At 45.6% G+C, this 16,938-nt stretch overlaps 1 protein-coding gene across 9 annotated transcripts in view; it reads right to left on the bottom strand.

The window, feature by feature from the left end:
* MAPRE3 (microtubule associated protein RP/EB family member 3) overlaps positions 1–16,938 on the bottom strand; it is a 692,788-nt gene that overhangs the window by 100,060 nt on the left and 575,790 nt on the right. For all 9 annotated transcript variants that reach the window (XM_078650043.1, XM_078650048.1, XM_078650046.1 and 6 more), the window contains one exon: positions 5,958–6,110. In XM_078650043.1, the coding sequence (XP_078506169.1) occupies positions 5,958–6,110 (153 nt within the window). The remainder of the gene's footprint in view (positions 1–5,957; positions 6,111–16,938) is intronic.

Genomic DNA, 16,938 nt, shown 5'->3' with positions numbered 1-16,938 from the left:
TCTTTCCGCATGCCCATACTCTGAGGAGTCTGTGCGACCATGCACTGCAGAGAGGTCAAGATGAAAGAACATCCCACCAAGAATTTGGGAGCATATGACTAACTGCAAGGTTGAAACCAGGAATTGCCAGACTGGGAGGTGCTTGACTGATCCTCTAGCACCTACTCAGAATCTTCCTCTAAGTGAATCTGCAAGGCACTCATGTGAAGCATGGCCTATGGACCACCCGTTTGCAAAACTACTGCAGTTCCCGAAGTCTCTAGACCAATAAGGTTTCCATGGTATCAATGGATAAAAAAAAACAGAATCCACCACTAGGAACAAGACGGACATTGTTTATTCCATTGCCAATGCTCATATGAGAATGTTCCAGGTGTAGATAGCAGTAGACCCTCTTCTGCTAAAAAAACGACTGTACCTGGGCACAGGATATTGATTCAGACCCTAGAGGTGATGCGGAATCCAAAATGCCGTTGCATGTACTGGTGGTGCTAGTTTCAAATCAGGGGAGGTACATTAGGACAAGTAAGAAGGTATTCTGTAGGTCAATGAAATCCAGCCAGATGTGCCTTATAGCTGATAGCAGTACCCACATCCCTAATGCAGCCGTTTGCTCGCAAGAGTGGGAGATGTTCGAAGCATAGGTTTAAGAACAGTTTATCGGACTAGTGCCTCTGGTCTGGTGTGAACGTCTACACAATAGCTAGCTCCTTTTTGTATAAAATGCTGATGTTCACTTACTGTTTCGAGGGAGGTGATTGTTACTGGAAAGGCCACCTTCCATGACAGAAACTGCAGAGGACCAAAGTGCATTGCTCAAAAGACACCCCCATGAGCCTGGTAAGGAAACTGTTAAGGTCCAAAAAAAGGGAGAGGATGCAGTTTTGGAGAGGTTACTATATTAAAGCTGTCCAAAAAAGCGTCAGTGACAAAATGTTTAAATATTGATTGAGGTTCTTTATTTTGTAGGTGGGCTGCTATGGCTGACAAATGATCATTTGCAGAGGTAAACACTAACCCTAGCGGAGAATAAAACATACATTATGTTGCCTGGTGGCCTATGAGGGTTGAATCGGGTGATCAGAACAGTAAACCATACAAAGTTTCCATTTAGCTGCATGTTATGCATGAGGAATAGGTTTTCTACCTTCGAGTTTGCATGCATTCTTGGGGTAGATGCAAAGCACCGACCTTACTTCTTATCCAGCTAAAACCATGAAAACTAAAAACCGCGGCCAGATCCTTCCCAGGCAATGCACCCAAAATTTGGAACTCTATCCCCGCCCCCCCTCCACATCAGAACTATTCCCTCCTTCACTAAATTAAAAAGTCAGCTCAAAATCCTTTTCCTCGATCGATCTCTAGCGATTAGATGGGATCAATCGGAGTGCTGAAAATTACACTTTACCTCTCCCTGCTGTGGGATAGATAACAAGTCCTTGTAATTGACCTACTGAACATCTTCTTTACTACGACTCCCATCCGGATTGTCTCACTGTTTTGCAATTTGTTCTGATCTCTTCTGCTCGCTTCATTGTAATATGTTCTGCTCTTGTGTGTTTTGTTATGCAATTGTTGTGAAGTGCTCCGATACCCTCGGTCAGGCTAGCGCTATATAAAACTTCGTAAATAAATACAATAAATAAATATTGCAAGACAGTGATTTAAGATTGTATGCATGGTTGATGTTGAGGCATTTATTTTCAGTGTCAATGATGATCGACACATTTTCCGCACTACGTAATAAATGAGCGGGAGCTGGGAAAACACCTTGGCAAACATACCAGACCATCTCATTCACAAAGCATTACCCAGGCACTGCAGTTGTGGATACAGGAAGATGACGTTTTGCGTTCTGACACCTGCCAAAGCCATCCCTAACGTTGGAAAATATCTGTTGAGTTTGTTGATGCTCCCTGCTTAGATCGCAAGTCACTGTCATTGTCAACCAGAGGTAGGTGTTCTGCTAACAAGTATGTTGTATTGTACAATTACAAATCTCTTGAGCCAATACAGCTGGGGCAAGTGGCCTTCCCTCCCCCCTCTCGTTTCTGTAGGTGTTTGAAAATGTTCATGCTGTCTGTGCGTATTAAGACAAATGTGTTCTCAATTCAAGTTAGAGATGCTCAGAGCTAGCTGAACGGCTCTAAGTTCTAATACACTGGTCAAAGTGGATTTATTGTGATGGTCTTTTCATAGTGATTTGCGATGTAACATGGTCTGAGTTCTATGTGTACTGTACTATTATGTTTGAAATTGAATAAAACAGAATAACAAAACATGTCCACTAAACTGATGTGTATGGTATGCCCCGGAGCTGCCCTTTGACCCTGAAATGTTCCTGTGAGGGAGGCATCTTTGTTTGAGGTCACCTGCAGCTGGGAATCCCGCTGATCTGCCCAGTAATACATTCTTCTTGTTCCACCGCAGCAGCGTGCGCTGCACACTGGGTTTCTCCATCACTAATCCCAGTTTCAAGCCGCATACTAGAATGCTGCATGTGTGACCGTGTGTGCAGTACGAAGGCAAAGCATGAATCCATCATCCTAACAGTGTCATTATTCTCACCGAGGACGTGACGTTAGGTAAAGCAAACCACCGGCTGAAACGCTGTAACTCTCTCTCTGCTGGGGTAAGCTTTTTGCTGTCAGAAACCCCTTGGTTTGTTGCGGACATAGATGGTTTTTGTTTGTTGCTTTGTCTGTAAACACCAGTTTGCGTAGAAGCTGAATGACTTGTCGAGTGTGGGTAAGGCACTGCATGTGACCTTTGCCCTTTACCAGCCAATCGTTTAGGTACATGGAAATACAGTTTTCTGTGTCTCAAATGAGCCACCACTTATGCTAAGAATGTTGTAATTGTAAATGGTATTTATATAGAGCTTATTACACCCAGTGAGCCGCTGAAGCAACTTTGAAAACACTTTTGAAGCTGCTGTTTCTCCAAATAGAAGAACTTTAAATTGGTAATGTATTCCACTTACCATAAACCTCAAGAAAGGAGATGCCTGTGATGAACGGTGATGTGGAAGCATGCATTTGTATATTGAGCACGTCATGTAGCCTTCCATACTGAGAGGTGGAATGACCATCGTGAAGGATTCTGAAGTTGTGTTACAAATCGATGCTCCCAAACCAATATTGGGCGCTGTCCTATTTGGGGATTAGGAAGTACAGCGGGTACACTCCCCGACGCTGATGACAAGGCACTACTTGGATGGCCTTTCCTGTAGAAATGCCTGTGCATCTTTTAACAATAGTTTGAGGTGATCGTAGTTGATTTTATTAGGGCATGGTGACAAGCTCGGAGGACTGGTATGAACTCTAAGCAATATTCATGGACAACAGTGGTTAGGGCCCACTGATCCAAGGTTATCTCCTCCCCACTCTGAGAGGCATAATCCCAATCTTCCCCCTACAGCTGTTCAATGTTTGGAGGAATGCTGAGAAGGTACCTGCAAAATAGCATAGGTGGTTGTTCCTGGAGCACCTCCTCCTCGTGCCCCGCCTTTCCCACTGCCGCAAGCTGTCCTTCTGGGATACTGTCCTTGTCCAGACTGCTACTGTTTTTCTGGAGAGGACTGCTGTGGCTGGTATGACAGTCTACCTGCAGCCCCTACTACCTTTATTGAAGGACGTGCTTGAGGTTTCCTGAAACAACCTCTTCCTTGATTGCGATGGAAAGAGTCCATGTAATCCTGATATTTATATGCAATGCATGTCTATGAGGAGAATACTTATGTTCAGCTCTTTAGGCTGTGTCGGCAGACTCCAAGGCCAACCTGATGCTCCCATTGAAAATGATTGTAACTTCTGGCCTACAGACTTAGTTGCATCCCCTACTGATACTCTTTTCCCCACAGCCGTAAGTGGCGTATGGTCGGTTATGTGACTGAGTGCATGCATCCTGGTAGTGCGTACTTCTAAAGCATCTGGGAGCACATGCCACAGATCTACAGTGTCTGGCTTTAACTTTTTTATAACGCTTGGCGACACCAGCCTTCATAGGCTCATTAAAAAATATCCGGGGAGCCCTTCAACTGGTTCTAGGCATGGGTAAAAACTGTCGTTTTTTCTGTCTCAGAGAGCCCCAATTAAGAAGTCATCCTCTCCTTTCCATATGCATTGCGAGCCTTGTTATGTGCTGCAACCCTCATGATGGTGTTGGTGTGATGGAGTCATCTGGTGTGGATGCTTTCGCTGGATAGGACTCTATGGCTGTGCCATCCTGAGTTTCTACTCTCTAGTCATTCCATGCATCGTCTTGCTGATCAGTTGGCTCAGGCTCTAGATATGTTGGTGATGGATGACATGTTTCCTCATCGAACACGAGTGTATGGACTATGGCGACATTGGTAGTGGGTAGGTAGATGGAGTGTCCTGTTTTTTCTTAGGGATTCGAAAATACACAATATCCTCAGAAACTACATCCTCAAATGTAAATTTATTTTTGTTTGGAAGGGCTGGGGTCTCCAGGAGTGGCCTGGCAACATAGGACATGTATGTGGGTCTATGAACATGGTTCTTTGCCTAACATCTAGCATTTCTAAACTAACTTTTGAGTCAGTGAGCTCAGTGTCGATGCCTTTTGGGGATACAAAGCCGATTTTGACATCAAAAGTACTTTTACCGCTATCTCAGCCTGAACATTCTTCTTGGCTTTGAGATTCCTCTTGGCTTCAAGAATCCTGACCTTGCTCTGGCATTGACTGTGCCTTTCAGTAGTACCTAGTGTTGGGCCTCTTTTAGAGCCAGTTCCTTAGATAAGGTAAGGCACTCTGGGAATTGTTCCGCTGCAGGAATGAAAGACTCTTGAGGCTGAACCCCATTGGGAAGTTCCTTTGTTTGCGGTTGGATAGATTTCTGAGTCTGAAGGCATTGTGTCAAACCAGAAAACAAGATGTAGTCTTTGTCCTGAGTGTGGGTTTCAGCATGGGCCCTGAAGATTCAACTTATGTGGAGTCGGAGTCTTTGAAGGATATCAAAATAGGACTCCGCTCCTTTTGGCCCACCAGCAGTGTACTGGATGGCCCTCCCCTATTATCATCAGACATGGAAGAACTTGATATCCTTAGCAACTGCTCCACTGGAGGTGTCTGCAATGACACTGGATATGTGTTTTGCTGTTGTTGGATCATTTGTTAAGGCAGAAAGGTGTTACATTTATTTTATTTTAAAGAGTTTTATATAGCGTGAATAGAGTCAGGAGTCTCTTTATGATTCCTCTGCAAAGAGAGGTCACAGACCTTGTTTTGGCCCAACAGTAAGAACTTGCTATTGCTGGAGCAGCAAAACATAAACCTTGTTCGCCATACCCTTTCCCCATAGGAGTCCTTCTCATACGACTTGCTCCTTGGTCCCCAACTTGACAGCTACCGGAGAGGTTTTTGTTGGTTATGTTTTCTAGTGCGGTCTTCAATGCTGCAAAATTGTCCACTAATGTCATTTTCAACATTTTTGGTTGCAAAGGTGACAGAGCATGTGAAGCACATTTGAGTCCAATGACGGAAGAAAAACATTTGCAGTGGAGTCTGTGTCCTGGTGCCTTGTGGAATTCAGAGGAGGTTCTACTAACCAAAGGAGCCCAACACAAGACATCAGTGTGTGCTCGGCATGTGCTCTACAGCTACACATAGTGTAAATACATATCATCTCAAATATAGCCCACTATTACAACTTTAGATTCACATTTTGAGATAAAACCACTGATCAATACATTACATATCAAAAGCAACATGTTTTGCACATTTAAGTTGGGTTTTCAAGATGTAGGAAGAGACTTAAACAGTGAAACGAGAACATCAATGACAAGCATGAACCCAATCCAGCTAGTATGCATGTTATAGACTCAGCACACAGACTCTCTCCTATTTTTCACTTAACGTCACTGATGTAAAAGTGTGGGGTCACTTTGCAATGAGACGGTGGGGGGAGGGTCGAAGACTGCGCAGCACTGACCTCTGTGGCGTAGAGTATATCGATGATTTTCGAAAGGACGCCTGGATTCTCGCTCTCGTGTTCCTGGCAGATAAGCTCAATGTCTCTCAGTTTACTGAAGTAGAAGTCTCGTTCCTTTTCAAGGCCGTCCACTGTTAGTTTCAACTCCAACAACTGCATGACATGAAGAGCGGTGTAAGGCAGGTCATTAGTGTATCACATAACAGAACGAGCCGTTTTATGAGGTGTTGAGCGCTTATACACTATTAACATGCATATTCATAGAACAGGGTTTTCGCCTGCAGTGCACTCAATGCTGGAGGACAAACATCCTGCTCCCCTGATACGACCCTAAGGTCGATGAAAAAATCTTATATATTTTTTTAAGCACATGCCATTCAATTCAATAACAATTGCATTGTGAAACAAGCCATATTATTGATGAACATAGCAGATTTATTTTTCACTTCCAGATCATCTTTTTTCAGCCATCACGTGTTTCGTCGTGTATTGGGAAATATCCCAACGACTTCATCAGGGATGAAAGTAATACAAATATCACCATTTGTTTCATGATATTTTGACACAATATATATAAGATTGATTACAATGCATGCTCATTAAAACACCACGGGTTGCATATCGATTATCGTTAACAGCCTGGAAACCCCTATCAAAACAAATCTCGAAGTTGAAGTAACTGTTAAGAAGACAAACCAGTGCTAAGTCTCACACAAAGTCTAGTGCAGGGTGGTTACATGTGCACTGTTCAGAGCTCAAGCACGTGAGCAAAGGTACTGACACAAGTGTCAGGCATGTGACGTGGATTATGCTAATCTTTTTCCTTAAAGCCCAGAATTGCATCAATAAGACAGATCTGTCTCTGTCCAAAACCACCCGGTATTATGGCTGCTATATGTAATAAAATAATACCTAGTCTGTTGAAAGGTTCGGCGATCAGACCTGTATAAATCAAATGAGTTGCAACAGGAAGAGAGACATTTTAGGGAAGGGGCGCATGGGTCATGAGTTTACAGACTGCAAACACCGTAGGTCAGAGGCTTACCTCCTATCTGTATAACTCAGCAAAGGAGGAAGATAAATCCTGAATAAGGTAGTTTGTCGAAATCCAAAGTATCATAACACCACAATATCCAGTGTAATCATGGGATGCTATTCCCACCGTGTTAATGAATAATACAACACTGAGGAAAGGCATGTCATATACCCACAATTTAAATATTGAAGCTGAGATTGTGTCAAACTTGCCTGATAAGCGGCCAGTCCAACACCAAGAAAAATGAATATTGTGGCAGGAAATTAATCTGCCCTTTGTTCCGGGCTCAGTAAGTGAAATATTCCCTGTAAAGGAAAATAATGCACGAATAAGTGAAGATAAAGATTGGGATAAAATTTAAAAAACCTGTAATTATATCCCAATCTTAATCTTTTCTGAGACTTTGTTTTTACCTGCTCTGTAAGGCACATTATACTAATATCTTTTTTAGACCTCGCCTAGCGTTGCAGCGCATGCCCTGCAAGCTCTGCAAGATCTATTGTCATCGGCTTGATTTTGAAAGTGGGGTGGAAGCTCCACCCATGCTTTTGATTGGCGCACGTATCAATTTACGCTGAACGCTCGCTTTTCATTGCAAGTGAGGCTTGTTTCTTCCCTCCCTGTCTCCTTTATGCCTTGCCCAGGGGGGCTGATTTTTGCACTCGCAGCGTAACACGTTTCGATGTATATGTTGCATCAGTACTATTTTAACCACACACTTTCCGGGACAATAGCAGCCACGCTGCATTTTCTGATATGCAACTTTTTACACTTCATGGCGTTTATTGTATGTTGTTAGCTTTTAGAAGCAGCGGCGCAACGTTCATCACAAAAATGTTTTACATCTTTATTTCGCTTTTACAAACATCGGCGCAACAGTCTTAAATATCTCCCAGTAATGCAATGGAGATTTAAGCTGCCATCACCATTAGAGACTCGAAAAAAAAAAAAAAAAAGGCCTTGTTAGTATTTAAAATCGGCGAGAGCTCCTTTTGTCCGAGGGTGCTGCTTTCATGGTTTAATAAAAACCATGTCATCTTCGCTTTAGGAAGTGCCCCCCATGCGAGCCGGGTGCAAGTTTTGGAAAAGGGAGTTTGACCACACGTTCTGCAGCCTCTCACGCCGCGCTGGGTGGGAGCCAATGTTTATTTTGTGCTGAAGGGGAAAGTCTTTTTGCTAAGCTTGAACAAACATGAAAGGAATCAGGGCTCAAAGAGGATTGTTGTTGCCCAATGTACATGTGGCTCAAAAACACCAGGAAGGAAAGGCATTATCAAACCTATGTTTGCAAAAAATATATATTAAAAAGAACAAAACCGAAATGGGCTGAAAAGCGATGCTTTGGAAATAGTCATTATATTTCATCAGCTCGGTGCAATGGTTTAATTCTGTGTGGCTGGGAGAAAGGTGCTTTGCCTGTACTTTTCATTCTATCTGCCTCAGAAGGCAGCCCCAGAGCCTGGGCTCCTATTGGGCCCGTTCTAGGGCTACAGTAATTGCCTGGTGAAAACTGAAAATGATTGTCAAGAAATGGACAAAGTGATTTAAGTACGCATGAACATACAATTTGTTCACAGCCCTTTTTTCCATTCGCAGCCCCACTTTTCAGATATTGATTTAAAAATAAGAGGGGACAGGGCTGCAGGCTTACGCAGTCCGAAGTTCCCCTAGTTAATATTACCATCCGGGGGTCATTTTTCATCTCTGCCCCCGCACCCCCCCCACCCATCGTGTGTCAGCCCAGGCTGAGAGAGCTTCCCAGGCACAGATAGAGACAGTTTTTGAGCTGTTGTGTATGGCCTGTTGTCCATCTTATCGCAACCGCACCCAAGTACTTCACAGGTCTTTACAAAACCATTTTCTTGTTAACAGGGCTTGGTTGTTGTTTCACCCCTTCTTACAGCCCACTCTGCCGATTGCTAAACGAATTAGCGGTAAATACGTGAACATACATAAAGCAGCTCCAACAATAACACATAAAAGAGCTATTGGCATTGTAAATGACAATGCCTTTTGTTTATGTGTTTTAAAAACCTGCACAAAACATTGCGTAAACACGCAATTTGTACTTGAAGGTTTTCTTAACACATTCATAAAAGGCAAGGGCATTGCAGCATCTTGTACATTTCTCTGGCAAATGTACCTCTAAATACCCACCCAGTTTCTCAAAAGGTTTCTGTTAACACATGGGTAAAAGACACTGTCATTTACAATGCCAACAGCTCTAACTGAAACAACTGCGAGACCTATTGCATTTTTATTGCTTGTTTCGGCTATCTGCGGGGGCGCGGAACCAAAGTGACAGTAATGAACACTGGCAGGACTAGGTTTTTGTGCTCCGTTCCTCCTGCATTGAATTCGGACGTATTTAGTTTCTGCATCTCACTGCAGTGCCGTGATTCTGCTTACTGCGGGATCACGATAATTTATGTCCTCGATATTATTATCGTTATTTCATTTTTGGACAAGATTTCTTCTCATACCATCTATACTTAACTCACCATTATTAAGAATGAGCTATTATACGGTTGCAATGATAGATATTTCTTTGCCTCTTATTCAGACCGTAAATTCACTTACAAGGACTATTCCACTCACTGAGCCCGGAAAGAGGGGCAGATTAATTTCCTGCCACTATATTCATTTTTCTTTGTGCTCTACTTTCTCGGGAACTTTGGAGGAAAAAGGAGCAGCGAGATGGGACAGAAGTTATTGAGCTCGCTGGAGTCGGCGGAGGGTTTCTTCAGGAGAGGCCTGACCTCTGTGTGATTCCATCTATTGAGGAAAATGGCTGTGGTGATGGAGGTGTTTAGGATGGAGGTGAGTTCTATGCTGATTGTTTGCTCCAAAGGGTGAAGAAGTGGTGGGGGCAAGGGTCCGTGGGTGCTCTGGAGTGGCTGGTGCTCATGATGGCTGTGGCGTTCTATGTGGTGAGTAGGTTCCATGCGTTAAGCAAGAGGTTAAAGGTGGTGTCCGTTGGGGAGAGGAGGCTGTAGAGGTCAGTGTTTGGGATTCGAAATAGCTATAGATGATGAATATCTTGCTGTGGAAGTAGTTTGATACTGTGTCGAAGAGTTCCTGGGAAGGGTGGATCATGTTCTCCTGGCTGACGGCAGAACTCTGGCCATGCTGAAGAGCTCCTTGTAATTGGTGCTTTCTTTGAAGTGGTATGCCAGGGTGTCTCTTTTTATGTCCTTGAGGCGTTGGTGGTATTTGTTGAGGGCTAATTTGAAGGTGTCGTAGTCAATGGGGTCTCTCCAGGTGCGTCATCCACTTTCCAGTCATTTGCAGTTGTGTTTCATGGTCTTGAGTTATGTTGTATACCAATTGGCTTGTTTGGGGGATCTGCTGGTTTTCAGTGGTTTGATGGGGGTGACTGTGCAGTTGGTGATCCAAGGAAGAGAACTTCTGGACGGCCTGTTCCAGGTAGGTTGCGGTGTAAGGCTCGGTGATCTTGGGGGCGTCCTTCCAATGGATCACCATCACTTTACTCCAGCTGTGGAGGATGAAGGCCTGGGGGCCCTATGGTAGTGTTTGTGATGGTAAGGTGAATTTGGTGACATGGCTGTCCTTGACCCAGTCGCTGAATGTGAAGATTGTGTCCTCCACTGTGTGTGAGGTTGGAGACCATTTGGGTGAGGCTGATGTTGCTCATTCTCCCAAGGAGTTTGGTCAAGTTGGTGTGTTTGGTGTCAAAGAGATGGAAGTTGTGGTCACTAAGGAAGATGTAGTGCTTGGAGTCGACAGAGAGGGGAAATGAATTTGGAGATGGTGTTGCAGGAGCTTGGGCGTGGTCCTGGGGGTGTGTAGGCGAGGGTGATTCGGATGGTGGTCTTGCCGCTGGTTTGGAATCGGAAGTTGAGGTGCTCCATGATCATTGAGGTGTGCAGTGAGTGTTTCCTTGTGGATGATGGCAACACCTCCTTCGTGTTTGTGGGTGTGGTCCCGGTGTATCCGCTTGTAGCTGTCAAGTGTTGCTGTTGCGATGCTGGGAGTGGAGGAGGGGGTTTAGCCAGGTCTCCATGATAAAGATCACGTTGGGGTGAGGGGGAAGTTTGGCCTGGACTACCTTCAGTAGCGGGGTCAGAGTCGGTCCCATCAGTTGGTTTGCAAGGTTTTTCATCGTTATGGCGGTCAATAGACCTTTCCTTCTTATTGCCAGAAAGAGGAAATAAGAAGGAAAGGTCTATTGACCGCCATGACGATGAAAAACCTTGGAAACCAACTGATGGGACCGACTCTGACCCCGCTACTGAAGGTAGTCCAGGCCAAACTTCTCCCCTCGATCACTTATGGTAGTGAGGCGATGCAGGGAAGAGACGCCAAAGAGCTGGATAGCACGCAGGTTAAAGCTTATAGAACTATGTTCTGCCTCCCGCTTTATACATCACCCGCTCAAATAAGGCTGGAGTTTGGCCTTCAACAACAAGTCTTAGCCAGGTATGGCGCTTACATCATCTGTTGGCATAAGATTAGAAGTGCCACTACAAACACGCTAAACTATCTGGTGTGGCACGACATACAACACAGGGAGTTCTCTCAGGCAAGAAACAACCTTCAGTTAGCCTTGGAATCTACCAAACACTCTGGTCTGTGGAATGGGCAACTCGGCCACTCCAACTTCAAAAAACTAGTCTGGAAAAACATAAAATTAATCTCCTTATTGGAGGACAAGGCAAGCTTCTTAAAAAGATCTCATGCCTGGATAACCCTCAACTCCTACAAATCACTCATCCCACAACCATATTTCAATCAGGGCTATCCCAGAGCCATAAAAATGAACTTTTTAAGGTACAGACTGGGGATTCTTCCATGCACCCAGCATCTACCACCATGGCTGATGACAAAAGGACAAAATACTTGCAGGCTGTGTAACATCAACAATGGCGACATTCTTCATTTAATCTGCCTATGCGAAGAACTGCACCAAGCACGGTAACAGTTCCGTAAAGAAAACCTTAAACAGAAAGGCATCCGCATCAGAAGGCAAGCAGTGCTGGCCTGCTTACACCCAACAAATATCCAACTAAACTGTAGATTGGTAACATTTCTGACGGTGGCTGAACAAAAAATGCCAAAAAAAAACTGAGAAATGTTCTACAAAGCCCGCCGCCACAAGCTGACCAGCAGACGGGTAAAAGGACTTAGCGGAACCTTATCAAGGATGCCTACCAGCAGCAGAGGGACAAACCTTGTAACAAGCAGAGTCCATTTGAAAGATGCGACAAATGGGCAAAGAGGGCTGGAGTAAGGAAATTCTGAGAAATGCAGATTACAGCATCCAGCGATTTAATGACTTTCTCTAATTAGCACAACTGAATTATGATATTAAACTGTAATAAATTTTCTCTTTTACTTTTTTATTGGTTTTAAACACAGATGTTTTAGGAATTTTGTAATGGTATTATTGCAAAAGTTTTAATTAACTATGCAAAAATAAAATAAACTTAAAACGTTGGGGTGAGGGAGGTGATGGTGTCCCAGATCTCGAAGGCATGTTTGCTGAGGAACAGTGCTTTGAGCAGGATGCACTGGAGCTGTTCTGGCGTGGCCGCGGGCGGCGGGGTGGGTGTGGCGCGGGATACTGTGTGGGAGGGAGTCCTGAGGTACAGGTGAAATGACAGCGGCGGTAGGTGAAAGGTCCTACAGTTGATCAAGGAGATGCGATGCAGCAGTTGTCCCGGCGTCTGGGGCCCAGGGCTCGGAACTCAGCTATGGAGTATTGGTCGGTGACTGGGGGCCAGGGATCCTGGTGCGGTCCACAATCTGACAGGCGCAGAAGTGCTGCGGCCTCCATTAAGTAGGTCCTTTGAGGAGGGAGGGGTGCTTGGTGGCTGGAAGCGGGGCTTCCTAAAAACTGCAGGAAAACTAGCAGCAGGCTGGCCAGCGCGGAGGGACAAACAAACAGAAAAAAGGATCCAGGAATAAAGGCTCAATCTGACAAAGGAACAGTTAACTCTCACTAAGGGTAACTATGGCTAACTCGGACTGAGGCTATCACACAAAGGCTAACTATACGTCCTGCAGATGGGCAGTTCAAGACACAACAAGGATGCCTATTCAGGGAGAGCGTGCGGGAGCAGTGGGTGTTTGCAAGTAGCAGCGAGGATGAGGGAAGCGAGCGGCAGTGTCAGGGAGACCTGCTGGGCTTCAGCGGGGGAAAGGTGGCACCAAAGACCTGCTCCTGGCTATAGTTTGTCAGAAAAGACTAGATCTGTATGAGCAGCTTCGTTAGTTTATAAAGTTATGTTTGTCCTTACGAATCTCTTATCTATATAATAAAGTATATTCATCTTAATATCAATGGTGTGCAAAGATCTTTCTGTAGGAGAGAAAGGATTTAAAAACCATCAACATGAAAATCTGATTAATGTGAAGATCAGAAATGACCTTAGGTAGATCAAGATGTTCAGTCCTTAGCAGAGAATGAATTGAGAGATGCAAAACTGCCCCTCAATAGTTGTTGATTTCAACTCCCATGTGCCTGTTACAGTTCAGCTGTCTTTAAAGGATGTACACCGCTCCAGAGAGTTTGTGGAAGATGGGTGAAGCCAATTCCAAATATCCCGAGTTGCCATAATAGGATTGGGAGCTTCTTTCATGAGCGTATAATAATTTGAAAGTCATGTTATTGCTGATTGACAAAATCAGCGATCCTGGGGATTATGTAGGGCATAGCTGGCTTCTGAAGTGCCGGTACATTGCAACTGGCTTACTGCTAACCAAGCAACATACTGCAAGACAATGGAGACCAGATAGCTCATCCAACATATGGGAATGGCTTGGAGGCATGAATCACTGCTCCCATGTGGAGTAAATATTGAACCACGAAGGGACTATTATTAGGCCATGTTCAAATGTTAAAATGCAAATGGAGATCATGAGTGTGAAAATGTAACCGATATCTAGGAGAATTGCACTTTCTGGCAGTCTTTATCCTTTACTCTGCCCAGTGTAAGACTGCTTTTTATACTGTGCTTAAGAAAAACAATAAAAATTACTTATACGAAAATAGGAAAAGGCTACAGAGAAGACCTATAATTATTAGTGATGACAAACACATATACTCTGGAACAGGAAGACTGTAACCCGGGACAAATAAGGAAGGTGAAGTACTACCATTTCTTCCTAGCATTTTCTCTGGCCTGCTTGGTTGCTTTCTACCCCATAAGCATAATCTGTTCCAGCTGAGTGCATATGAAGTTCTTGTGAAGCGAGCCTTCATCTTTTCCAGGATGGCAGTTGTAATCAGGCAGTTTCAAATGTGCACACTGCAGGTATGTACGTGGTATCGGTCTACTGCAAACCCAGCTAAAAGGCAGCTGAGCTCTGTACTGGATCAAATGAAAGCATGCAGTCTACAAATGAAGGGAAAAGTAGCTGGATTTGAGAAGCAGAGCTGTACTATTACTGCATTATGGAGAGGAGGAGAGGCTACTCATCGCAGCCACCGACAACATCCGGACCCTGCTCGACAAGGGGGAAACAGTGGCCCTCATCCTCCTGGACCTCTCCGCTGCGTTCGACACGGTCTGCCACCGCAACAGGGTTTACTCAGACATGAGTCCCTTGCTCACTGCTCCATCAGGATTCAAGCAAGCCGGGCCGACGAGGCTGAAATGCCAGAAACCGGTCCCCGGTAGCTTGTCTCCTTTCTGGTGAAGAATTGGCTTGGTAGTTTGGTCTGCCCTGTTCCCATGATGCACTGGGCCAGGGACAGACTAATTTGCATATAGCCAGGTTCTGAGCTGGGATGGGGCAGTGAGCTAAATAACGGTGATGGATAAAGCCCTGATCTTTGGACTGGGTAAGAGTGGTCTGCTTAATTCAGACACTCTGTTCATCACCACCCCCTTTTCTGAATCGTTTTTGGCCACTACAGGTGTGGCAGGGTATACTCAGACATTAGTCCCTTGCTCACTGCTCCATCAGGATTCAAGCAAGCCGGGCCGACGAGGCTGAAATGCCAGAAACCGGTCCCCGGTAGCTTGTCTCCTTTCTGGTGAAGAATTGGCTTGGTAGTTTGGTCTGCCCTGTTCCCATGATGCACTGGGCCAGGGACAGACTAATTTGCATATAGCCAGGTTCTGAGCTGGGATGGGGCAGTGAGCTAAATAACGGTGATGGATCAAGCCCTGATCTTTGGACTGGGTAAGAGTGGTCTGCTTAATTCAGACACTCTGTTCATCACCACCCCCTTTTCTGAATCGCGCCCTAGTCCAGCGCCTCAGCAACATCGGTATCCAAGAGAAGGCACTGGAGTGGATCATCTCGTTCCTCGCCGGAAGAACACAAAGAGTCCGCCTCCCCCCGTTTCGCTCCGAGGCCACCGAAGTCATCTGCGGCGTCCCGCAAGGATCTTCACTCAGCCCCACCCTCTTCAACATCTACATGAAACCTCTCGCAGCCATCGCACGCCAGCACAACCTCAACATCATCTCTTACGCCGACGACACCCAGCTGATCCTCTCCCTCACCAGAGACCCCGACACCGCCAGAACCTGCCTACACGAAGGGATGAAAGACGTCGCCAAGTGGATGAAGGACAGCCGCCTGAAACTGAACTCGGACAAGACGGAAGTCCTCATCCTGGGATCTTCGCCCTCCGCCTGGGACGACTCCTGGTGGCCCCCAGCCCTGGGCACCGCACCCAAGCCAACCGACCACGCACGCAACCTGGGCTTCATCCTGGACCCCTCCCTCTCGATGACCAGACAAGTCAACGCCGTCTCCTCATCGTGCTTCAACACCCTGCGTATGCTTCGCAAGATCTTCCGCTGGATCCCGACCGAGACCAGGAAGACTGTCACCCAGGCACTCGTCACCAGCCAACTGGACTACGGAAACGCCCTCTACGCCGGAACCACAGCCAAGCTACAGAAAAGACTCCAGCGCATCCATAACGCCTCCGCCCGACTCATCCTGGATGTCCCCCGACGCAGCCACATCTCCAGCCACCTGAGGAACCTGCACTGGCTCCCCGTCGACAAGAGGATCACGTTCCGGCTCCTCACCCACGCACACAAGTCTCTCCACGACCTGGGCCCCAAGTACCTCAACGACCGCCTGACCTTCGACACGCCCACCCGCCAGCTACGGTCCACCAGCCTCGCCCTCGCAGCCGTACCACGCATCCGAAGAGCCACCGCCGGAGGAAGATCCTTCTCTTACCTGGCTGCCAAGACTTGGAACTCCCTCCCCATCCACCTTTGGCTGACCCAGGACCATCTCGCCTTCAGGAAACAACTCAAGACCTGGCTGTTCGAGCAGTAGCATACCCCTCCCCCCAAGCGCCTTGAGACCCTCCCGGGTGAGTAGTGCGCTATACAAATGGCATGATTGATTGATTGATTGATTGTTAAGGATGTTCACTTTCAACTCTTTCCTAAATTGAAGAAGCAGTGGGGCAGTCCTTATGGATACATAAATGTTCTCTAGACACTGGGTGTACTGATTGGAAATGCCTTCTGCCTTGTTTTTTAATTTTTTTATAGCTCTTAGTCTCCTGCCCGATTCTGTCCTCGTTTCAGGTGTGCCCAGAGTCAGAGATGTTGCGCTTATCTTATCAAACAAGGGGAGCTTATGGAATTCCATCAGAATGGGACAGATTAGATCGAACTATAGACACTGGACAAGAAATGCTGCAGAAAGCTGAATGCCCTTAAGGAGGGCTATTCTGGAGTGTGGGAGGCAACAGGACATTGCCACCTCCAAGATGCAAGAGAGCAAGGACTGTAATAGCAGTTTTGAAGTTGCTTTCTGAAAGAAACCGTTTCACTTTCTTTGGAATCGAAGGCCAGGCTATCTGTTTTTTTTATTTTAATGTTTTACTTGAGGGTGAGGTTGGTGTCTAGGATGAATCCAAGTGACTTGTCATTTGGTAAAAGCTCGGTTTTGAAGCAGTCAAGGATAATTTCACTGAACCAAGTTTGTACAATTCTTGCT

This window comes from Lissotriton helveticus, chromosome 6 (assembly GCF_964261635.1).
Source record: "Lissotriton helveticus chromosome 6, aLisHel1.1, whole genome shotgun sequence".
In the NCBI taxonomy this organism is placed as follows: Eukaryota; Metazoa; Chordata; class Amphibia; order Caudata; family Salamandridae; genus Lissotriton; species Lissotriton helveticus.
The sequence above is the reverse complement of the archived record's forward strand: the minus strand, read 5'-3'. Positions and strand labels throughout refer to the sequence as shown.